This window comes from Scatophagus argus, chromosome 5 (assembly GCF_020382885.2).
Source record: "Scatophagus argus isolate fScaArg1 chromosome 5, fScaArg1.pri, whole genome shotgun sequence".
Classification (NCBI taxonomy): Eukaryota; Metazoa; Chordata; class Actinopteri; family Scatophagidae; genus Scatophagus; species Scatophagus argus.
The window spans coordinates 11,135,466-11,161,745 of record NC_058497.1 but is presented as its reverse complement, the minus strand read 5'-3'; the positions used below and the strand labels follow the sequence as shown (position 1 = coordinate 11,161,745).

The 26,280-nt window shown below is 40.6% G+C and overlaps 1 protein-coding gene across 1 annotated transcript in view; it reads left to right on the top strand.

Moving 5' to 3' along the window:
• Nucleotides 1–1,608: 1,608 nt before the first annotated feature.
• Nucleotides 1,609–26,280, top strand: part of dner (delta/notch-like EGF repeat containing) — a 48,849-nt gene continuing 24,177 nt past the window's right edge. The window contains exon 1 of the mRNA XM_046390229.1: nt 1,609–2,105. Coding sequence (XP_046246185.1) covers nt 1,764–2,105 — 342 coding nt within the window. The 5' untranslated portion in view covers nt 1,609–1,763. The remainder of the gene's footprint in view (nt 2,106–26,280) is intronic.

The window sequence follows — 26,280 nt, the reverse complement described above, 5'->3', positions numbered from 1 at the left end:
GTAAAGTTTGGGAAAGGATAGGCCCATCGCTTTTAAAACTTGTCTCTATAATTTTGTGCCTGTATGCACATTAAAATAGTTTTTGCTTGCTATAATGGTTTGTGATGCTACTGGTCATTGAGAGATCACTGGTGGGAGACAAAATCTGCATTCCTTATTAACTGCAAAATATATTTGTATTAAGCCCCATAAGCTTATGCATATAAGCTTCAGCAATCTGACATAATCAAATCAGGCAGGCACCTTGTTTCTTTAGCCTATCCCTCCACTGCAGCAAGGGGAGACAATATGAAAAGGAAAAGAAATGCTTGAAGACAGGCTTGAACATCTGTGGAACTATCCCGTAAATAAATTTTCAAAATTGCTTGTTAGAATTCAGTGCCTCCCATAATGAAATTCTGTAGCATTTTTTGTCAAATCCTCCCTGCAGGTTACTCAAACTAGTAAAATTAACATGTTATGTCAGTCCCTGACTTGTAACAGACTATTCAGTCAAATGAAACACTCACTGTGACCACCCATTGTGGGATTTCTAACAAAGAAGCATTGCATCAGACTAAGGATTTAGTGTACTCAAGGGAAAATCCACCCCAAAACAGAATTCATAGTGACAAATAGGACAACCTCCCAGTAGCTGTTTATTATCAGATCACTGAAGTCCTTGTATGTAGCCCCAGGAAAGCAAAAAGTTGAAAGCTGAAACTAACAAAAAAACCCATTTGTTTGTTCTGATTCATGCACATTAAAAAGTCAGCTGATTCCTGCTTTGTGGTAGGAGGCCTGACTGGTCACCTTGGTTACCACGTGAGATTATCCTGGTGAATGGAGGCTTTGACCTCTGGGAGTGCACTGTTCGCATTCACCCTGCTTGTAGGAAATTGTTTTGTGAATAGTTTTTGACATGCATTATTTTCTAACCGCCTTGACTCCCTCCATCAGCATTTCTGTCGTTTTAAAACTCAGGAGTGCATTGACTCCCTTGTGGTAATACCGCCCGTTGACACTGAAAAGCCTCTCATTTTATGGTAAAGTTAACGAGGATTTTCTCCACCAACATTACCACTCAGTACCAAACTGGTCCACAGGAGGGCCGGTGTGGCTGCAGGTTTTTGTGTCAACCAACCAAGAGCACACCGTTTGACCAATCAGCTGTCTGAAGACGGAGATCAGTTGATTAAATGAGTCAAGTCTGGTGTGCTGCTACTTGGTTGGAAAGAAAACCTGCAGCCACACCGGCCCTCCTGTGGACCAGTTTGACATGCCTACACTACAGCATCTTCCCTCCTTGAAAGCCCAGTTTCAAGGAGAGGTTATGAATGATGAGACTCTAAATGAGGAGGGTACAGAGCTCTTGCTGCTGCTCTGCGCAGTGTGTGTGTGTGAGAAACCAGGAAAGAGAGAGAGACAGAGTGCGCGCATGAAGGTGGGGGTGGTGGGGGTGTGTGTCGTCAGCTATCATCGTCACTGTGACTCGGAGACAAAAAAGCCCTCCCCTTCTCTTCCTGCATCTCTACCTTCTCTCCCTCAGCCTCCACACCATCAGTCTGCACTCAGTCATTCTGCCTGCGCACAGCTGAGGCTCAACATCCAAACAGCCTCCACCTCCTCTCTCTCTCTCTGACACACACACACACACACCTCTTAGTTGCTGCTGAGCCCAGCCAGCACCAACAGGAGCAGCTTGAGTTCTGAGAAAAGAGGAGAAGACACACACAACAACAACAAAAAAAGAGAAGAAAAGAAACCAGAGTAACAGGGTCAGGATGAGGATGAGTGTGTGCAGTGTGCCGGCACTTCCCTGCTGCCGTCTCACACAGATTGCGTGGAGCTTCACGCATCCCCTGCTTCTCCTCCTCCTGCTCCTAAACAGCAGCGGCAGCAGTAGCAGCATAGGAGCCGTCCCCTCTTCCTTCCAGCTGGCCCCGGACACCCCGGCCCCGGCTGAGCCCACCCCGACCCAGGCCACACCTCGTCCGGACCCCTGCGAAGGCAGACCCTGTCTCAATGGGGGCTTCTGCCTGGCCCTGCCAACTGCGGGCAGACCAGAGGACACCTGGGAGTACGCCTGTACGTGCAGCCAAGGCTTCACTGGACGCAACTGTGAGGTATGAATGCATGAGTTATTACTGTTACAACCTGTAACATACCTGCGTGAGCACTGATCAGTATGTGTGTGTCTGAAGATCAAATACTTGGACTTCAGGATTAAGAAGTAAAACATGTGAGGGTTTATGTGTTAGTTAATTTTTTTTACTGCATTATGCAGGGAAAGCAGGTTTATGGGCCATGAGCTAATTAGTTTATAAAGCAGGAAATAAAGAGCTGTATTTGCTCATTATTTGGCTTTTGATAGGAATTATGTCAGTTTGGTTTTTCTTTTTGTTCTGGAATTCATTATAATTTTTTCCCCTTATATTAAAGATCACTACTTCTCACCATCATCTCTCCGACAAGGGTTCACCCTGGATGATGTGTGTGATATGCTTAAGATGAAATCTGTGTTTTGACTTGCTTGTGTTTCCATACAGTAGATGATGGTAAGTGTGAGTGATTTCTTGCTCCCTGCTGTTGGATGTTATTTTTTTCCTTTTTTTAAAGGGTGCATGTGTTCTCAATGAGACACGGAGACAAGTGCTGCGTTGCTGTGGAAACAGGAGGGAAGGGCAGCAGCAGCAGTGAGATGGGAGTGAAGACTATAGATTTGTGTGTGTGAGAGAGTGTATATAACCATTTAGTGTGTGAGTGGTTGAGCATTTTTAACATGGTGTTTTTTTCCCTGTCAAATTTAGTTTTTACATCCATGCAAACCAAAAGTAGTGCAAACTTTCAGTAAATCCTGTGTTAATGTCGAATGTATCTGTGCTGTGCTGTAATTTGGACGTGTACTGACATAAAACTCCAGTCTGGGTGAATGTTTTAACATCTGGGATAGTGATGATCAGACCAAAGGAATATCTGAGTGCTGTTCTACTGCAGGTTCCACAACATCTCTTAAAGTTACTGATGTCTGTCTGAGCGAGGCTGGTGCCTTGGCCATCCTGCCTGTCACTTTGAATATCGTTTTGCATGACAGCATCCTTGAAATATCAGCCCTCACCTCGTGTTATGCACCCAACTGATACTGACCCGAATTTGCCAAAATACCAAAAATTTGAGTGTCAAATTCACCTACTAGCTTTTCTGAGCTTTCAGCTGCCTCATGTGACCTCCATCGTAGTTTTCCAATGACTTCATTGAACAGCTTTGTGAATGGAAGTTTGATATTTCTTTTCCCACCTCGTATTCTGTCCTTCAGGTTTGTCTGTGCTCTGCTCAATGTCGTGTCAAATAAAGAGACGCAGATTTCACACAAAGTCCCTGGACAAATGCAGGAATATACCCAATCCTAAAATATCAGACGAGACAGGGTTGTATCATGTTGCTGGATTGGTTCACAAGATGATTTCCATTGCACAGCAAGGATGATGTGTAATAGAGAAAAACCCCCATCATACATGTATTCCTGAACATGTCCTTTGAGTTGACCTACACACCTATTGCATTGCTTTTACACTTGAACCTGTTCAAGGACATTTAAAGATCTGAAACTGCCCCCTCTTATTTTAACAGCACTTTACTCGTCTCCACTTTAACCTGCTCCTCTTCTGGATTGCATGAAATTCATTTGAGCTTTACAATGAATGGACTGTAGCTGAGCCTCAGTAGCAGTAGGTTCAATAGGCAGCCAGGGCTCTGAGTCATGCTGGGGTGAAAGAGCATTCGCCAGCAGCAGAGAGGACAAATGAGTCTGCGGCAGCTCCTCGGAGGGGAAATGGGAAGGTGACTGGGTGAGTTTAAGCAAAATCACCAACAGGTGGCAGACATATCCCCACTCAGGGTTTACATGTGGAGACACATTCATATCTTGTGTATCTTGTGATGGTGGAAGGTTTGTACAGGAGGTGAGCATACTGGGTGTGTGCAGTCAAGATTGAAGTGGAGCATTCAGCCAGGGATCTGGTCACTGTCTCCTTGGTTGTCCTGGTTTCATGTCTCAGAATAGAAAGCAGTTGTTACCTCTGCAGCCTGTTTCCCTTTGCTCTGTTCCACACCAACCACAGAGGATGATGTTGTCAAATGCAGGTTGAAAAAATGTCATATTATTCATGCTAAAAGGAAAGAAATCTCTCCTTTAGCATGGTGCCCACAGTTCTCTTCTGCTGTGAAATCCTGGAACAAAAACATCCATTCGAGCTTTATCCTTCTTATGCGCCAAATTTCAAGTCCGGCACGAGTCCCAAGCCGGACCCCAAGGGGAATCATTGATTCTTGCCTCTCTCCCCTCCCGCTGGTTGTTTCTTCTCCATGGAAACTGGAGCAGCAGTCAATTGAGATTTGGTAAATGAGCTGATTGGTGCTGGTTTGCTTTCCCTGTCCTCTGCATGCGTCACAAGACAGATGGTCCAGTGAGGAACGAGGAGGAGGAGGAGGAGGAAAGACTGAAGAAAGAGATAGGGGAGAAGAAGAAGCAGAAATGAGCTGAGACGGAATGATTGGAAAAAGTGAAAGGAGAATGAAAGGAAAGAAAATTATGAATATCTTCTTAAAGAGAGAAAGTTATAGTGGTTATAGAGCTCACTGAACAAACAGCAACAGTAAAGTTGTAAATTAGTGTTGCGTTCACCATCTTGTCTCCCTCTCTATTGTTTTATATCATATTATGGGTCAAAGCTGGGGGACCAATCACAGAGCAGGATGAGAGCGAAAGCTAAATCAAACAAAATCTGTAAAACTATACTCAAGGAGTAGTTTTAGGATTAAAGGACAGTCAAGCCTGTTGATTTCAGGATATTTTGCAGTGTTTTTTTTCATCTGGCTAAGTTGCTAATCCTGCTTTGCACCCCCACCTCCCTCACCTAAGACTGTGTTTTATACTGCAGCCAAGTGCAAACCGCAGCAGCAAACTGCAGGGGAAAACAAAGCTGTTCTACTTCTTAAAGTCACTGAGTTTTAATATCAGCCCGTACCTTTTCTGGATGGCATCCTGTAAGCTGTCCTGCTGGGATTTGCTGCTATTGGCCTTTCTGTGAATTATTATCCTCTCAGATGATGGCTTATTCATTATTGAAAGGGCTGTTGTGTTGCCCTGATGGATTTGCTAACCTGCTCTACTACAAAACAGGGCTGTGGCTGTGCAAAACAGCCGTCTGTCATAAAGCAAGTCCAGGGATCTCTTGCTGGGTTGTTCAGCAATTCACTTATATGAAAGCAGTGGATCATAGCAGAATTTGCAGACTGAAGTGAAGTTTACAGCTCCAGCATAATGAACACAGTGCACACATATTTTTTTATTTTACTGTTATTTGGAGAGGGGATGTGGGACTGAAGGTGGTGAAAGGAGTATTATTTCTAAGGATCCACTGAAGTAATTTAGCTGTTTCTGCAGAACAGTGGCAGAATAGAACAGATAGCTCTGCCATAACCTAATAAGCTCGCACAGGGTGTGTCAGAGCTGTGATGGACTGGAAGCTCTTTTTGATCCTAGTGATGATGATGAGAATTTTGTTCATCGTCTTTCCTTCTCCTACACTTGTTAGTATGCCCTTAGGTGGATTTTGTTTTTTATTATTTTTATTCAATAGAGCCAAGTTAGCTGTTTGCTCTGCCTTCAGTTTTTGTACTAGATAACCACCAATTAGATAACCATCATATTTACACAATATAGACAAAGGTATTCAGACAGGCCTCTTTATGGGGCTGTTCTTAAGCAGTTGGGCTGGGCCCCTTACTTCAAGTGAACTGAAATTATAATGCTTCAGCATACCAAGACATTTTGGACAATGCTATGCTCCCAGCTTTGTGGCAACAGTTTGGGAAAGGCCTTTTTCTATTCCAACATGGCTGTGCCCCATAAAGACATGGTTGGATGACTTTGGTGTGGAAGAACTTGACTGGCCCACACAGAGTCCTGATCTCAACCTCATCCAACAATTTTGAATTGGAACAGAGATTGTCAGCCAGGCCTTTTGGTCCAACATCGGTGTCTGACCTCACCATTGTTCTACTGCATGAATGGGCAAAAATTCCCACAGAAGCACTCCACTGTCATTAAAGTCCCCGTTGGTGTAATGGTGAGGTGGCCCAATACTTTGGTCCATATAGTGTATATACACTTGTTAGAGTTTTGTACCAAACATGCTCACTGATGGGCTTCAGAGGTGCTTGTTGGCATTTTTTGTTACCTTTGGACAGAGTCATGCAAGCTGTTTCCATCCATCCATCCATTTTCTGTACTGCTTATCCATGCAGAGTACTGAAGTTTCAGCTGGCAACTGGCAAGACGCGGGGTACACCCTGGACTGGTCACCAGTCAACTGCAGGGTTGACACACAAAAACAGACAACCACACACACACACCTAGGGGCAAAACAGACCACAAGGACACAATACCAGGATACTAATACCACAAGGTATTGCACAAAAAAAAATCCACTTCCTGACAAGACTCAGTGAAAGTAAACAAAGCAGAGTCCTGAAGCTGTCATTGTAATTGTAAGAAAGATGAGTTTCTCTCTCCATCTGTCTCTCTTTCTTTCTGTGTGTGTTTGTTCATATGTGTGTGTGTGTGTGTGTGTCGGCCAGCTCTTGTCTCCCAGGGCCATTCACTCTGCTACTGTAGATTCAGACCAAGCTGCATCCAATTAAGCAGAGCTCAAAGCTCATTACTAGCCTTCAGTCTCTTTGATATCCCTGGCTTGTTAGTCAGAGTAAAGATAGAAGCCACAATGAATATGGTTCTCTCTCTACCAGCTATATAATCTATATCTCCTAGCTATATATACATACATGCATATATGTATACAATCTACGTATGTATTTTTTCTCCTCTTTCCACACAGACTTCTTTTTATTCCTCCATATACTGAAGCACTTCAGTTGAACTCAGTTGTCGGTTGTTGTTGAGAAGATTATCTATGCTTCCAATTTTGGTGGTTCCCACAAAATGTTGTTTTTTTTGGGCTGTTATGGAATTAACGTGTGCAATTAGTTTCATTACTAATTAATCATATTCTAAAATATTAAATTTGAAATGATTAAAACAAGACAAAAGCATCAAATCCTCATACCTGAGCCACTGGAAACAGAATTGATAAATGACTTTCACAATTCATTGCTTATCAAAGTTGTTCATTATCAATCGTGTAATAGTTTCAGCTCAAATCGAGATGTTTGTGTTAGTGATGCTGTGCACTTATTTTGCAGTCTGTGTGTATGATCTATAGTGAATGATGACATCCCGACACATAGTTATGCAGGAAAATGTTCAGTGTTGGTGTTGTCAGATCTCAGAAAAGAGTTTGATACTGCTGATGACTGTGTCTTGATTTAGAGACTCGGGCCGTGGGTGGGTGTCACTGAGTCAGCCCTGCAGTGGATCTGCTACCTCACTTACAGGAGTTTTACAGTTGGCAACGTCACATCCTCTTATGAAACTCTTCGTTGTGATGGGCCCAAAGGTCCAGCGCTTGGTCCTATTCTGTTTGCCTCATATCTGCTTCCCCTTGGACAGATAATTGGGCACTTTAAGAGTGTCTTCTACCACTTATATGCAGATGATATTCAGTTATACATCTCATTTAAATCTTGAACTTTGCTAAATCAGTTTTAAGAACTGCCTCCTCTAAAAACCGGATGTCATATTATTTTATACAGTTAAGTTCAGAAAAAAGAGAAATCCTTATTTCTGCCACTCCTAGTCTTGTCCCCAAGATACTAGGTGGTCTTGGGCCTCTCCCTCCCTAAGAAATATAGATATTGCTCTTTCTGACTCTGGACTAACATGTCAAGTTGCTAAATCACCCTTTCTCTCAAATAAAAATGTAAATTCATGCTTTTATATCATCTTGTCCTGATTATTGTAATTCCCTTCAGTCTCAGCAAATCTTCCATCGATTGTTTACAAGTTATCCAAAATGCTGCTGCTAAATTGTTGACCAGGTCCTCCACAAGGCCTCGTGTGACACTGACTCTGATTGCTCTCCACTGGCTCCCATAATGATTTGCATTATCAGGGCTAAACAGGGAGAGTTTGGGAGGTGGGATCATTAAAATCAAAACATCATGTGCTCTGAAGTGTGACTGAAAACGTGTCTTCTAGATTATAAGACATCTTGGGGGCAAGTAAGTAAATTGTAAAATTTTCACAGTCAACAAAATAGATGGTGAACAGCATCAAACAGCTGCATTGTTTACAAAGGGAAACGTGTATATCCTCTGTATGTTCTTCTGTATGTAATCAGTTACTGATGGTATGATAAAAGAAAGGATGTTGCTTACAAACTGCTTGAAACAGCAGCTAACCATCAGCAAAAACAGAGAGACTCCTTTGAGCTATTATCCCTGAGCTATCATTGATATTCATGTTGATGTCCTCAGATGCTACGAAGCTGCCTTTGAACAGGAGGGCTTGTGGCCCATCACTTTGGTTATTTCCATATCACACATCACCTGGTCTTTTGAACTGTGGGGAGCACGTGAAGAGGTGCTGGTATGATGGATTAGTGAAGCTATATGTGATTGATACAAGCTTACTGATACGTATTCTCTGCAAACTGATCTCACTAAAGGTTTCTAGTGCATGTTCCCATTATGACGGATGAAACTCATACATTGGATTTTGTTTGACTTTATGTATTTGATTGGGTGAAATATTTGCATTTTTTAGCTAAACTAGCAACAAGATTCTAGGAATGGCAATGTTGGTGTACCATCTTGCAATGAGCTGGACGCAGGTCTTGTACATCTCAGCTGTGTCTTGCGAAACATGAGACAGGGAGGAGTGGGACGGTCACGGATTGGCTGCTGTTGGCATGATGTCACTGCAACCTGCTTGGAAGTGATCCTGGGGCATTTTGGACCTACTCTGGAGATCTCTGTGCACTTGAACTAGTATTGACATGCTAGGCTACACTAAGATGGTGAACAGGGTAAACGTTATACTTGCTAATCAGCAGCATGTTAGCATTGTCACTTTGAACATGTTTGCATGCTGAAGTTAGTTTATCACTCCACTAAAGCACAGCTGTCCCAAAGTTCAGCCTCACAGAAATGCTATATAGCATGACTGTAGACTGTGCCATGTTACCTGACCATAAGACAATTGAAAATGTTCACAAGTCAACCCTTACGGCACAGAACTCATTTTGAAGGTAGCGTGTGCACACGGCTCTACCTTTAACAGTTTAAACATAATAAAATCCATCTTACTACAGTCATATTTCATCTCTGCTTCTTTGTTTTGTGCGTTCTTGCTTCTTTAACTACAGTCTAATCAATTGCCGCATTTTTCAAGCTCTCCTGACTGCTCACATATCTGCAGCTCATATATCTTATTTTATTGCCGCTACTCCTCATGAAGATGCTCTTATCTCTGTGTCATTGGCTCTTTAATTTTCCTTGAGTCTGGCAGTGAAACTTCCCTCTCTGTCCCAGGTACCAAAGAAGTCATCACATTTTTCCCAGTGGTTAAGTTTAGGTTTTTTGGTTTTTTTTTATTGCTTTTTGTCTGCCCTCGTTGCTATTTATATCTTTAATGGAGCAGTGAGTTGTGTCACCATCCACAGAGTAATGTCAAAAAGGGCAAAGCAACTCTCACTCTGAAGCAGTTCACCACCATAATAACCATTTGCTCTGATACCATCATTGTACTGTCGCTTCTAATGACTAGTCTTTATTGTTGTTGCTGTCAACATAACGAGTGTATATGGCAGGAGGTGTGTGTGTCTGTGAGTGTAAGCAGTTTCATCACTGTCCAGATAACAGTCAGTGAATGCATCACTGTTCTGTGTCAGCTTGAAACTGGAAAAATCTGTCACCAGAAATTTGTTTGAGCGTGTGCTGAACGCCTTGGGTGTGTGTGTTGTTGATGTGTTTATGCATATGCTCTGTTCTTTGTGTGTGAACTCTTCCCTTTATTCTGTGCATGTGTGTGTGTTAGTTATGTGTACTTGTAAATGTTTTGTTTTGTTCATACAGCCTAACTGATATTAGGGTCGCCCGTCGTAAATCATTCAGGTCCACAATCTTGCAAAAGGTCTCAATCCCTTAGTGTGGTCTGAAGAGTGAGGAGGCCTCCCTGAGGAGCCATGCTCCCTTATTGTTTATTTAGTAGGGACAATGCACAATACATAAACTGTACCAGATATCGACTTTTTTTTTTTTTTAAATCTGCAGTTCCTTAGCAGAGGCCACCACTCACGGTTACAGAGTAAAAGACTCAGATGTAGTGAATCCAACCTGAAACTTTATTTATAAACCAAACAGCAATAAAACAGCCAACCTGACACACCGAACTAAAAAACAAAACAAAACAAAAAACAAAACAAAACGATACTAAATTCCCACCAGGGCACACTCTTAGTCCTTCAACCATGTTTTCACCTTAAGTTTAAAATGTTTAAAGGTATTGCACTCTCTGATGTTTGGTGGTAAAGAATTTTACACACTGGCTGAGTTAAAGACCTAAATGACACAAAACATCTCTTGTTGTCCTTGAGTCAGTTCTACATGTTGTTACAAACTGTTTAAGAGGTTGTGGTGCTAATCTTATCTTATCTATTAAGCCAATATTGGCAAAAACACAACATTTTGAAATGACAAAAGATTCTGCTTTTTGACTGTGTTGTAGTTATGATTTTGAGTGAGAATTAGGTTTTCTCTCCATGATTTTCAGTGCTCGTTCTGTCAAACATTTAACACCCTGAACACAATTACATTGTTTTTTGTATTATTACAATTTGAGCCAGTAGTTTCAAAAAGGTTTTGCAGCAGAAAATTGCTTTCATGCCTCTTGAGTGGTCGACAGGAAGTCAGCCAAGCAGACTCTAGTGCACATGCTGCAATATCAGGTTCTCTCAATGTTCTTATCATGAGCTCCCTCTCAGACTTGAACTCTTATAAATAAAAAACAACCAAACTTTAAGGGCTGGGACATCAGGTGGGGGCAGACTGTAAGGTGGCGGCTTAGCTCACCAATGTCAGAAATCTGTTCCCTTCCTAAAGAAAAGTGTTTGTCTGCCATAGTTGGCGTTCAGGCTCAGTCATGGTCAGGCAACGCAGAGATAGTTGGTTTGGCTCAAGGAAAGAGGAAACAAATGTGTGAATTAATAGAATTCAGCATGACTCAGACTCTGATCCATAGGAGTGTGTTTCAGTGTGAAGAGTGTATGACAGCAGAGTTTGTGTGTGTGTGTGTGTGTCATCCTCTGCTCTGCTGCCTTTCTTCCTTCCAAAAGACAGCGTCTTAGTAACAGATGCAGAACTGACTCCTGCTGTCTCCCCCTCAGACACACACAACTTGTCAGTTAGGCTGATCTGACAATATGTTATTTAATGAAACCAACTGGGAGACAAGCCAGCTTGCTGCGGTGTGTGTGTGTGTGTGTGTGTGTACTGGTGTGTGTCATGAACATCCTCTGTTAGCTGCAGACAATAAATGCCAGCTTAAACCAAAAAGAAAAATCCCTTCAGGACCGGTGGAGCACCTCCGGCTGAGAGACGAGCGAGGCGCAGTCACCAGCCTCGGGTGTTAGACACAGAGATTAGCTCGTATTAACAGCTGGGCCTGTCTGCCAGATGATAGCAGAGGCACGGTGGAAAATTTGGCTGTTTGTGCAGGAAATGTATTCATCAAAAAGTAAATATTCAGCCTGAAATAAAGAGCTTCTTCACCTAAAATTGGCGTTTGGCGTAAAAATGGAGTATACAGTAGTAACTGTAGACGATGGAAGGTGCCAACACAATCAATGTCAAGCTTGTAAATGTAACAAAGCAAAATGATTAGTATGTACTGCCATTGCAGTTAATGAACCTGAACCACATAACTTACCACAAGTTGCTTTTTAAACTTAGTTATGACTAAGTCTTATAGAAAATCTACTTCCTCCACACTCAACTCAAGTAAAAACTGGGCAAACTAAAAACTGGACAGTACTTCCAGCAAGTCAAATTTCCGAGTCAAGGCAGACAAAATCCTCACATTTCACTTGTTAATTTGGCTCTTATAACGCTAAACGCGGGGAGTTGGAGCCAGTTATTTAGGAGAGGAATACAATAAGCTGTATTTGTGATTGATCCTTGTAAGCAGGGTTTTTGTTGAACAAAATGGGTTCAACATCCAGCTCAGTACTAACTCTGCCCTGTGTATGCGTTCATATTTCTTTATGTGAGCCAAATAAACAAGTGACACAGGAAATGTTGTTTAGTACAACTTGTTGTTTCTATTAAATGCACTTTATATAATGCATCTCTAACATTATGTCATATGTTTTGTGATTTTGTGGTAAACTTTGTAATACAGCTTTTAAACTGAGAAACTTTTCATGCTTTTCTTTATAATGTGGTTATGTTGTTATCAAGATCAGTACTTCAACTTTTCTTTCAAATTTTAGCTTTTCTTTTACAATTTTGTCTTTCAAATGAACAAACACTTTGGCCCCCTTCTTCATTTTAGGAAACACCATTGGAGTTATATAAACCCAAGTGTTCTTCTGCTTCTGTATGACTCTGTCCTTATAAAACCAGTGAGTGTATGTGATGATTTTAAATCTTTTATTCAGTGTGTTGGGTAACTGGTGATGTGTGGTAAACTCGAGTTTGTGCAGCGGGGAGACGTCGATCTCTCAGTCAGGAGGAATCAATCCTGTCTGGAGGTTTGTCTCCTGCTGATTCATCTGCCTACAACAGAACTGCTGTGATCACATCAATCCTTATTGATCAGCAGTGATTTACTGCTTATCAGAATGGGTGGTGGTGGTAGTGTTGGTGGGGTTATGGTTGTTTAGAAATTTTCACACCAACTTATTAAAATCCTTTAAATGAGCTTTATGGAACAACACCATCACCTTATTGCAACATGAACTTATAATTATTTATTTATTTATTTTAAACTAGCCACATTAGTCTGATCTCAGTTCACTGAACACAACTCTGTTCAGGAAATAAAAAATCCTGAGTCATGCAGTATATTGTTATTGTCCTTTCAGACCATCCTTCCTGTCATCCCTCTGCATCGTTTTGACATCGTTCAAACCTGTTCTGTAGGCTGTGTTTTGTAGTTCACGGTCAGATCGGTCCGGAGCTTCTCAAACGCAATGAAAAGCCGTCATGGCTTCTGAAAGTGTTTTCCTCCACTTCGTGGAACAAGCTGGTGGGAGGACAGCGATGATACATGTCCGGTGCTCCCATTCCTCATCTAGGGTCTCCATGGAAACAGAGCAATGACGGGGGGACCCAAAAGATCAACAGGAGGAGAACACATAACGCAGAGCATAGAATGTCATAGCTACTTCCTTTGCACCGTGTTGATGACTTTTTCTATTACTCAGAAATGGAACAGAACAAATCATGTGGCCTGCATTAAGCACACTGAGGAGTAGGAGGCATGACATGTTTTCTGTGTTTCCTCTTTGTGCGTTTTAGTTATTTCTGTGCACAATAGCCTTCCTGCTGTTACCTGACTTTCTGAGAGGCAGGTAAAATGAATTCTGATAATTTATGTCAGATCTTTTGGTGGCAATGGGAACAGGATGTTCCATTTCCAGTGTTCTAGTGACTAATTCCCTGTGGCAGCAGGACCAGCTCCAGACCCATTTTTAGCCTGGCACGAAGCAAAGACTGATTTTGCTTATTTTAACATCTGCTACATACCTATTTAAAACAATAAAATGTGACCTGAAAATCATACGCTCAGTATTTCAAAAGCAACAGAAGCTGCAGGACACATTGCGTCTTTGATTCAGTCCCAGAAGAGGTTTTGCTTTCATGCCAGCCCCCTTTTAATCATGTCAGCAGTAGGTGTCACCTTTTTTTTTTCATACAGTGGATGTCTTGTTTTGCAAGGAACCTTCTGTGTATGTAGGTCAGAGCGAGCAGCCAGCTCATACATCACCGCACAGAATGAAATCCATTTCCACCAGCTGTGGGCTGAGACAGGAAGACTTTGCATTATAGCGTTTTTCTCTTGCAGAAACTCATTTACGTTTACTGTAATTCGCGCTTTGGACACGCAAAGTACCCAATTTATATCCAAACCTGCTGTACACTGAAGTTACTATAATATTACTATTATATTTACTCGCTTAATAACTCGTGTTCCTGGTTCTCTGCAAGACAGAGCACAGCAGTAACTTTTTATGCAGAAAGTAATGATGAAGCAGCATGTCACACAGAGAGACAGCTTAAAAGCCAGGAGGAGGGCTTCCATCCAAATCATTAAGTCCGCTGCGTAGCACAGCAGAGTCTGCATCTGATTTAATGGTTTTGGGTAGCAGAAGAAAAAAAATACATAAAAATACTATAACAATAAATACAAAAAAAATTAAAGCTGCCCACCCAGTGTTGTTATTGCAATAATGACCTTGATATGTGAAGTGTGAGTGATTAATACATACACACATATGGCCAGTGTCAGACCCCAACTGCAACAAAACAAAGTAATCCTACTTTTCATATACTACTGCAAGAGATGAACCATCATCATGACCATGACTCTGTCTAGTAACCATGTGTGCATTATGGATGGATTGAAATATACATCAGTGTGAACCTCAAGCTTTTATTTCTCATTTTTGCTGACCTCGGTCCTATAATCTGTTAATGTAGCTGCTTCTCTTTGAGGGCAACACTTAAGTTGAGTTTGAAAAGTATGTGGTTGTGACCAGATGGCACAATTCTCACTCCAAAAGATGTGTTTGTTGCTATTTGTACCTGATGAAGGGGAACAGATATGATATTTTATCCTATATTGTACAGTTTCAATTCCAAAAAAGTTAGGATGTAAATAAAAACAGAATGCAGTGATTTGCAAAGAAATTTATTTACTGACAGTTGTTACCCATGGACCTGTTTACCTGTGGATTCTTCCAAAACAGGTGTTTAATTAACATGTCATAGCTTTACCATCTTTTGTTGGCCCTGTCCCATCTTGTTTGAAACTTAACATTCAAAATAAATTTATATTTTAAAAAACTGAGGAAGGTGATGAGGCAAAACATCAAGTATATTGTCACAGCACTGTTTTCAATTGACAATATATCAGTGACTTTTATATCGCTGGTTCAAAACAAAGTCTAATCTTGAGATTCATTTCACCCATTCTTATGTTTTCGGTGTTAACACATTTACATAAAAAATTTAGCAACAGCACTTTTGAGTCTTTGTTGATGGCTTTTAGTAATCCAAAAGGTCTAATTTGTCATATCGCATGTCCTGTGCAGCAGGGGAATCATACACATATACTTCCCTCTGAACAAATGGCCTAATAGTTGTGTCTTGTTGTAGTCTGTTCTTGTTGTGACTGCTAAAAATACTGCAGTCTCAGCACTGAAACCGGGCTGATATTGAAGTCACAGCTGATCATGAGCAACTGTAGTGTTGTGAAGTGCCCTCACTAGAGAAATTATCTGTCAAGCAGAAAGACTTGTTGTCATTGTAATGTGAGAAAGCTGCATAGGAGAGATGTAATACCAAAACAAAATAAATAAATAAATAAATAACACACTCTATCTGTCAGTGCATCTGCTACAAGAACAGCCTCTGATAAATTCACAAAGAGCCCGAAAGCTACTGATCCATTTTAGTCTCTGTCTGATAGAATAAGAAGACAGACAACTAAGTCCCATCCCTCAAGAGAAGATGCTTGAGTCCCCTGCAGCCCCGGCTCTACTTGGATAGGTATAAATAGAGCCTTGCAGCACCTCCTCTCTTAAATCATTCTCCTCTCACTTAGTATTCTCCTTACTCCTCCTTACCCTCTCCTTCTGCTCTTCTTGGTCTCATTTTCTTGCATCAGTCCTCAGCTATCTCTCTGTATGTTTTGCATTTGGCATTTGAGAGGTAATTGTCTTTTGAGGGATGGTGTTGGTATTGGTATTGGAGGTTATTTTATGTCATTTGTTTAATAACAGCACAAGCACCCTTGTGGAACCAAGTAATAGTCTAATAGTCCTCCTACTGCGTGATGGATTTTGAGTGACAGATTTCATGCAAAAACAATGAAGCTCCGATGAAAATGGAAGAAAGGAATAGACAAAATGTAAAATATATTATTTGGATGGGAAATTATGAGCATGAAGGGCAGATTCACCTCATTAGCATGCCCCCCCCCCCCCCCCCCCCCCCCAGCTCCTGCTCCTCTATTTACATCTATTTATGCATCAAGACGAGATTGAAATTTATCAAGGTGCTCGGCCATGTTTGCGTAGGCTTCATGGATCCAAATTTTGAAAGAAGAGTTGCTCTTTGAAGCCACTGGGCCAGCAAGTGATGAGGAAGTTTGAGAGAGGGAGGGATGGCAGACACTTTGATGTGCAGAAATAGATAACATTAAAGGCTTGCTGACAAAAACACACTTTCTGGCCAAAGCACAAATGTTCTTCTGTGCTAATAGATGGTACAACAACTTGGATGAATAGGAAGCAGATGGTTGCAGACTGATATCTGGTGTCTTTATTCCAGAATGATTTAGGAATTTGATTTTGGAAAATGTAGGCCTACTGAGTACAACATAATTCAGGGAGCCAGAAATTATAATTACAATTATTTATCTTTTTTTTTCTTTTTTTTCTTTGGAACCAACCTCTGCATGGTTTCATATTTAACAGTGATGACAGTAAACAAGTATTGTGTCTTTGCATGTTTTCTGTCTCTCCTGCTGTTGGAGAAGTGGCAGCTCATCAATAAGCGTGTTCATTAAGATATGTCACATGATCAAGAAGATCTATTCGGGGTCATTATTTCTTCTCGTAGATGCAGTTAATGTGTACTTGTGCCTTTGAGCAAGGCTGAGGTACCAGCAGGCAGCTCTCCGGGCTGAGTGAATGAGTGTAATCCATCTTTTTCCTGAACACCCTCAGGCTTTGCTGTGAATAATAATGTACTTTTATGAGGCTGCATGAGAAGCTGCACAAAGTTTTGGAAGTTTGACTTGTCAGCCATCCTGTCACTATGTATTTGGTGGATAGCTCTGTCCAGTCTACATAAAGAGTGAGAACAAAAAGGTAGACAGATGTTTAAAGTGACCATAATTAGCATTTTTTATACTGTCTTTAAGATTATTGCTTTGATATGAGACCAACAATTTTGCTGTTTTGGTTCACACTGCTGTTGCTCTCTGTCAGCATCTGTTTTCGGTGAAAGAGCTCTGACAAAACACACTGCACGCTGTCTGCCCAGCCCAATCAATAGACATACACAGTTAGCAACCTGCTGGTGAACACAGTGGTGCATTTACCTCCATATGGATCCCTTGGGAGTTGGTAGAGACCAAAAACAGAGCTAAAAGGAGAGTAAATATTGGGTTTAAATTTATCAAGTCACCAGAAACACATGAACTCCACATGAATGCTAATATTTCTCTGTATCTGCTCGAAATAGGCAATTAATAGCTAACATGTTTGCAATATTAACTTCAAGGTGAAAAGGTGAAAGGTTTGTGGATATTTAAAGCTGCATTAACAGATTTTTTTTGCCACTGGGGGTGGTGTAACAAGCTGAAAATACGATGCAGACACCTTATTAAGTTGTTCTGATGGCCATTTTAGTATCACATACAGCAGATGCAGAGCAACACTAATATTCATTTGGAGTTGTGTGCTGGAAAACCAAAATAATGAGCTCAAAGATGACAATTCTCTGACACTATGAAACATCAACAATACTGATACAAGAAATTCAGATTAGTGCACGCATGTATTCTGTCCAACCAAATGCTCATGGTGCCAGTGAGATCACCACCTGTTCCTGCTTTAGCTCTGTCTGAGACGTGTCAATCATCGTACAGATAGCAGGACTGACAGCTGACACTCTTCATTCCATTTTGTCTCCATACCCAAAGTGGCTTACAGGATAAAATGTGATCAAATACATATTTTCTACATGTTGGTGGAGAACCACGCATGAGTGAAGATAGCTGAGTAGGAACAGATCTTTCTTTGTTGTTTAAAAGAGGAAAACATGCAGACCAGTTCAGCAGAGTAAATGTATTGACATCTCATGGTGCTGAAGCTGCAGAGTTTTTCACAGGAAATGCTGCTGTTGCTCCTGCTGGTGCACTGAAGAAACTGAGCCAAAAAATATCTGAGTGCTTGTTCCACTTTGCCCAAACTGCAAGAAGACATCTGGGCATGTGGATCATCGCTCTTTTCAGTTTCTATTGATATCATATCTGAAAAAATTCCCAATGGGGAACATCAATTTTGCACGCTGCATGTAAAAAAAAAAGGTAATGAGAAAAATCTATTTCTGTCAGTAATTTTATGCAAGTTTTTTATTACAGTATTTATTTATTGAAGTACTTTGGTTGTTTTAAGTAGAAGGAACTTGTTAGCACCTCTGCTCTCATATCACTCGACAGCTGTCACTCTCTTCTCAGTTGATGATTTGATTCATGTCTGGCTGCTTTTCACCAAACAGGCAAAGGCCTGAGGACTATTTTTATTTACGCAGTTTCTAAAATGGGTTACTGGTCTGTTTATGTTGGTTCTCCATATACGATATAATACAAGAGCAATAAAGTTAAGTTAGTTAGTTGTATCCTAAGACAGCAATGCAATTATTCAGCTTCACTTCAGGGCTTATGATATTAAATAGCTGTTTTGTTTTCATGGTACAGAAGGATGACGATATCTCTGTCCTTTTTCTTTGTGCAGCGGTACTGACCCAATATCAGTGACTGTGACAGGAAAAGGCTGAAAGGATCCTACTCATTTTAAAGGAAAGTAAAAGTGACATAAAAAGGTCCAAGAAATGACAGGCACTTTTAGCTATTAGCTAAGTTCTAATAAAAGTTTTCTAGCACGGGTACGTCCTACCGATCACCTGCTCTTCCATTCATGACCATGATAGAAATGAGAAAAAGTCCCCGTCTGAATGTCTCAAACTTTAAGTTGTGTCAGTGCTGACAGCAGACGTGATGAGACTGGATCATGAGGGGTTTCATGCTGAGTGGTTTTCTGACTGATGGGTGTAATAAATCATAACAAGAATAATGACTGCCTGGGATACTGACAGGATATTAAATGCTTAAATGCAGCCGCAGAAGCTCAAAACACTGTCTATTAATATTATTGAGAAGATATGGTCGATGATGTAAGACAGTGGTTGGAGGTGAATATCTTTTTAATGACCAAGCAAAAAAACATGTCATGTCATGTCATGGCTTTTAATTATTTCTCCAGAAGCCAAACATTGTCCACCGCATACTTTCTTTATCCACTTTTCCAATCAGGGCCTATCGCAGCAAAAACTCAGAGGAAAAATAGAATCAAAATGGATGATCTTACTGTCAGGTGACAGTACTAAACACTAAGCCACCATAGTGAATAATCTGTACAATATCGGACACAAATCTCACACTACTCAAACTGGCTTCATGTAATGTCATGTAAGACAATATGTAGGCCCTACGCATGTTTAATTTTGTAAAATCATTGTAAACTTCGGTTTAAAAATGTAACATTTACATATCCGACTGAGATCCAACGCCGCATGTTGGAATTTTAATAACGCTAAAACGACATTCTTGCAAAATGAGTTGAATTATATGACAACAGCCCACTTTTTACCACACAATTTTCAAACACACATAAAAACATTTTTTGCCGTTCAAGTCTTTCTGTCTGAAGCACATCCCCTTACTTCTCCTCAGTCATGAGTTATCAAATAACCTCTCAGCGCACATGTAGTTGACACAAAGCAATGATTACGTTTATTTGGAGTCTTTATGGCCACATGACAAAAAAAATCACTCTTCATTTAGCTGTGCTTTGGTTTTCATCAGGTCTTAAGGGCACTCTGTGGATCTTTAAGGTTAGCTTTAGCTTTATGTGTTTATTAATCTTTTCAGGTGTAGAGTGTATTTGCTTTTTAAGAGACTGTGCTTATTTCAAGCCATTTCAGGACGCTCCCCGCAGATGGAAAATGTCAAAAGTCCTCTGAGATGAAGTGAACTGAAGCCCTGTAGCAGATCCTAAAATATTCACAGCAGCAGACTCATCAAGTCTTTCAGTTTAATTTGACTGAAGCAGTTACTCTGCTTGTTTTCCGTCGGTCTATTGTATTATGAAAACGAGCAGAGATTAGACTCACTTGCAAAAAAATGTTGATCCTCTTGCTACCACGGGCTGCAAACAAAAGCATCACTTTCCTGCCAAGAATAGAAAATGTTTGACACAGTCTTGCATCATGATGTGAGAATTACATAAAAAGTGTGATACTTTACTTGTTTTGTTGACAAGCTTGTAGTCACTTTACAGCATGTGAGATTTTGACTGTCTACAAGAGGAAATTCGTATAAAACAGTTTGACAGTTTTATTGTGTCTTTCTCTGCATGCATTTGGAGGTATTTCTTTCTGGCTCCTGTGTCTCATAGTTTGATAGAGGAAAACAAAAGTCCAGATTCCTTACACTTCAATTTATTTGTTTTATTTTGTGCTTCATTTGGCTCACTTCCTCCTGCTGAACTGCATGTGATTCCCAGAGTCACTTGACTCATAAAGCAGGGTTGCTCTGTGGGGTGCATCAGTTTGCTGGGGCCTTGTCTGGACACAGTGATACAAATTCAAAACAGCTGTGTGCTGTGCATTTCTACGAAGGCTGATATTTCAATTTTCACTTAATTAACAAAGTTAATTACGTATGGTTTTCTGAATGTATTGACTTCATTCTGGATGTTTTTGGTTCTTCTTCTTTATACACTCAGATCACATCCCAGGGCTCAGTCCTCATGAGACTGTGGAGAATACAGTGGAGGGAAAACGGCTCTGTTGAGGGATTATTTTCATGTATTATTTTGTCACTATCATGAATTAAATATTTTGTTTTAGCTGGATTGCGGGTGCTCATTACACACTGCACATTTGAGATAAAAATTACTGCTGGCTATATGAAAGTTTAATTTGGTTCATCTAGCTAATTGCTGTGTGATTGATCATATAATTACACTGTATTTGTTCTCAGGCTTTTATAGTTCTGGTTTCAACTCCCTACCCACCTTGGTGATGCAGTGTGTTTCACAGTTGTCGATCTGCGGAGAATGATGTGCTTCTAGCTGCGTGTGTTGTAGGGTATGTGGCCTCTGTGTTGTGGGATTGGATTTCTCTCCAGCCTTATATTTCTTGATATTTGTTCTGCGTGTCTGACATAACGCAGAGTGGAGAGATGCTCCAGTTTCTCTCCCGCAGCCTTGAATTCAGCAAACAGAGAATGCTTGACAAGTACACGCTCAGCCTTAAAAAGAAGATGGATCTAGATCAGACGCATCAATTTTTAACTACATCTCTCATTACTAAAACATGAAATATAAGACCCTTGTAGACACATGGAGTACAGTGAGAACATATCATATTATCATAACCTAAAACACTTGTACTGAAAAGTTTTGATTCTCCAGTTTTCTGCCTTGTAGTTTTTTAGGGAGTTTATGGAATCTATGAAATATCTGGAATAATTGATAGTAAATAAACCAAAGGAGAATGGTGGGATAAGGTCTAAGAGACGCATTGACGGTTTAGATGAAGAAGTTGTTGAAGTTAGTTGGCGAAGGTCAATGGGAGAAGAGCAGTCTATACAAGTGTCCGTTCTTACAGCTGTTTTCTAAAGTCTTAAGTGCTGAGGATTACAGGAATTCAAGGCTCAGTAGAGGCAGAGTCAAATACATAGCAGGAGAAGCTTTCTCTATAAGAATGACAGGCTATCTGCTATAATCAGCGTCAAGAGATATGGTCATTCCCTGATATAAAGCAGGCCATGCACATGTGTTATGTAGAAGGTTAGAGAAAGAGGACTGGCTTGAACAATGTACATGTTTCTAATTTGCCAAGCGTTTGTTCATTGCCAAACTGCTTCTCAGATTCAGAGATAAAAAGAGAACAAAGCCTCTGAATATGTTGAGGGTCTGGGACACTGTGGCATTGGTGCATTACAGCAAATGCACTCATCCAGATGTTGCTGGGAACCAATCTGTTTCCCTTCATCTCTGGAGGAGCTTTTTAAGAAACAAATTCATCCTCTGTGAGCCCCTGCAGAGATAGTTTCCTTATTTTTGAACAAGTGTTGAGAGAGTGATTAAACAAATCTGAATCTATTCTTCCCCCACAGCGGTGGGTGCTATCAGTCCGACTGGGGCGAGATAAACAGCCCAGATGAGGAAATAAGTGGATTATAAGATGGATTGTCTCTCTGCAGCATGATGGGACTCTTTGGGCAAATATTGATAGTGTGTGTGCAGAGAACAGGTGCAGTGTGGGCGTGAAAACACACACACACACACACACACACACTGTGTATATGTGCTAATTGCTTTCATGTTACCTAGTTACTGTAGCCATGGAAACACATCTTGATCTGTAAAGATGCTGTAGAACAATTTCAGGCAAACTGCTGAGTGTCCCTTTCAGCCTTTCACAGTGTCACACTCCCACCCCCTCCTGGGATTGTGTGTGTTACTGCACTTACTGTGTCTTCCTTTCTTATGCTACTTTATAAATCAGGAACTGAGGCTTGATGCTTTTATGAAAACGCAATCTGATGAACTTTGGACTGTGCATATTTGCAAGTTTAATTTCTTTCTTAGGAACTACAAGAAAACTACTGCTGGAGAGGGTCAGAAAAGGGATTTCTGCAGTTTTAATGTTTGCATTTTTGATCAGTGTAGAGCTTACTCCTTGCCTACAGACAGCACAAGTCCAAAGAAAGAGAAGCCCTCTTCCTCAATATGTTTATACACTCCTTTGTGTGAAATGTTGTTTTCCTCACGTGATGGTTTCAGTCGTATTTTCATGTGTGAGTCATCACTGCCCTTCAGACTAATTTTGTACGTGTGATTAGCTGAACGATCTGGCCATTAAAGTGAAACTCTGCAGTATTATGACCTACTGCTCAAATGAGTCACCCATAAACAATAATTGGCTGATAAACTGGTGAAATGGACCGCTCAGATAACTGCTGTTGTGAAACAGTTGATAGCTCAGGCTCCATCAGGGTTGTAAGTCCATAGGAACTTGTTGAACTTAGCTGCTGGTCTTCCATTTCTATACCCGCTTTATCTGTCAAAGTCACAGGTAGCCGCTGATCCTTCTGTTAGATAAAAAAAACAAATAAAATAAATATTTCCCCCCTCTCTTAATAAATTAAAAAATCCAATCTCTATATACAAATAAAATAGAAACATACCTACACAGTGTGGACAAAAGCATTGGGACATCTGACCATTACGCCAACAGGGACTTCAACATTGCATCGTAAACACAAAGACAGCTTTGCAGCTGTAACAGCTTCCACTCTTCTGGGAAGGAAGGAATTTTTGTCCATTCATGCAGTAGAGCAATAGTGACGTCAGGCAGTGATGTTGGACTCTCATCCCAATCCAGTTTGTCCCAAAGGTGTTGGATGGGGTTGAGGTCAGGACCCTGTGTGGGCCAGTCAAATTCTTCCACACCAAAGTCATCCAGCCATGTTTTTATGGACTTTGCTTTGTGCACTGGGGCACAGTCATGCTGGAATAGAAAAGGATTTACCTTCACTTGAAGTAAGAGACCCAACACAACCCCTGAATAACAGGCCCATACCAATACTTTTGTCTATATAGTTTACATATATACACATATACATAAATATTCATACTCATAAATTCCTAGCTTCATAGCATAACATTTTAACTGCCTTTACATTGTGACAAAGACAGTAACAGAAAGCAGACATCTGCACCTCTGCTCTCTCCTACCTCGTGGATCTTTCTCTAATTTCAGCTGGCTATCCATAATGTTGCTTAGGTGTCAAATAAGTTTCAGATGGGAAGTTAAAGTTTGTTTATTTGTGATTTATTTTTCTTTGGAGAGCAACAAAGTCTAGTGGTGATTCACAGGAGTGCTTATTATCTATTGTTATGATGGCAAATGAAGTCTGTAGCTATGTATACCTGAATGCTTCCACTGAGAGACACAATGTGCTCCAACAAGCTTTAAGCTGTTAAAAAAATATGTGTCCGTATGTGTGCCAATTACATATGTTTTCTATTTTCTGGATATTTGTAATTGTAAAGACTATTTTTTAATTTCCGCCTATCTTTTTGAATTGATAAACTTGTAAACAAAATGTCATTCAAATGAACCTGAGCCACCAAATTCCTCTTGATATTAATCACTATAAAGCTCCATAACAACACAAGGAGATGCAGATTCAAATGATAATTCTCTGTAGACTGATACGAGTGACCCCGCGCACACTATCATGTTGTTTTCACGTTGTCATTTGAAACATTGTTATTGTAAATATTACAGATTTGCTTGTACCAAACTGGGCTTCAGTGTGCTCACTATGCACTGCAGGAAAAGGGTCATTGAGGTCCAGCACTGATGTTGTGTGAGGAGGCCTGGCTCGCAGTTGGTGCTCCAGTTAAACCTAAAGGTGAAGGGCTTGAGGTCAGGCTTCTGAGCAGACACAAAAGTTTCCACAGACTCTTTCAAAGAAGCTTGGAGCTCAAACCATGAAAAACAGATCAAGGTCTGTAGCACACTAAACATTCTGTGTTCACTGGAATAATCATGAAAAACATTTAACATTCATAATGCAGCCTTCACCAAATACGGCAGAATGATCAGCCCAGCTCTGTAAGCTCTGCAATACACACTGCAAAACCCTCAAAACTCCAGCTATTGATCTTTCTCGAGCTTTGCTTGAAGGATTACATACTGCCCAGTCATGGTCAGGCTGCAGACAGTTCCTTAAAGCTCAGAGTTTTATCAAACAGCAAGTGTTTTAGAAATCATCACACTGCTGTTTTGTGTTTTCCTTGCTGCATCACTTTTTCTAATCCAATCTCCGCTTCTCTCCACCCACTTGTTTTGTAATACCAGTTTACCACCTGCACCCTCTGCAGGGTGCAGTGCAGTAACTCAGCTCATCCTCTGGCTAAAGTGATGCAATGAATCTAGCAGGCACTTTTGTAGCACTTATTATTCTGTGCGGGGAAATTTTCACTCTCTCAGAAGTCAGAGGGCAGCTTCAGATCTGCTGAGCTGGATTTCAAGGACACTTCAGCCAATCTTTTTTATCTATTTAATCTTTGTCCCGTTAATTACCATATGAGTCTTCTTTTTTGGTGAAACATAACAGTGGCAAACACCATGTAGTGATCTTATACATCATACATGCTTCATTTTGTCAGTGATATTCTAATAATTTCCTCAAAAGCTTCCAGGATAAAAAATAGGCTTTGACATTTTATTGAAAGAAACATTTAATTAAACCCATGGAAATATATATGTTGATCTTTATGCTTCTTTACAGACAAAGTTTCCATTCTTTCATCACTGTGCATGATTTGCGAGGACTAAAAAAACTCTAAATTATGGCATCTCTCATTAGGATTTAATTAACTGTGTGTATCAGTTGAATACTTATCAGTTTCTCTCTATAATTTAAACCAAATCACTTTTTAGTAATCTTTCTAGTAAAATTCTGAGGAAGACTTGCAAAATAAAAACTGACCATGTTATTTCTTGATAGTGTTTTACGTGCCACGTGAAGGCTCTAAGCAACAGAATTTCAGTCAAGTTTTTGAGGTGAACATCAGCACTTATGAATGTCTCAGCCTGCTGCTGTGTCAGAACAAACCTGAAGTCAAACATGTGTGCATTTCCCTGCCTTCCTCATTAACGAAGCAACTCAGAGGCACAGCACATCAAATCTGTCGGATTCACAATCAGGCTACAAAGATTTGCTATTTGCTTTCCTGACAAGAATCCTCAATTGAAATGTACCTCCACGACAACATCTTTGTTAATTGTCAATTGTCGGGATGTCAGGTTGCCGGGTGTGCAGATAAACAGCCTCCTGAAGGCGCATTGTTAACTTTGCTGGCTCGATCCTGCACACTCAGTGTTTTAGGTGCAGCTGAATGCAACAAAAGACTTTCAGCTGCTGTTATGAGAAAAAGGGAATTTCACACTAACATTCTCACCAGGCTTAGTCAGCCATTTGTGTGCATCTTAACATCTTTCCCTTCTATTATTAATGCGTTACCGGTGTGGAGACTGAGATGTAATATGGTGGTCACGTGTTTAGTTTGCTCGGCAAAATTCAATTATCCATTTGCTGAGTTTCATGTTTAAGTTATGATGTTCCAAATGGATAAACGTACAGCTGCAATTCTGTGTCCTTTTGTGATGTTAATCTCTTCCGTTTTCCTTTTACCTCCTTCAGTGCAGTCTGGTTAAAACACAAAGTGCTGGATGCATGAAAAC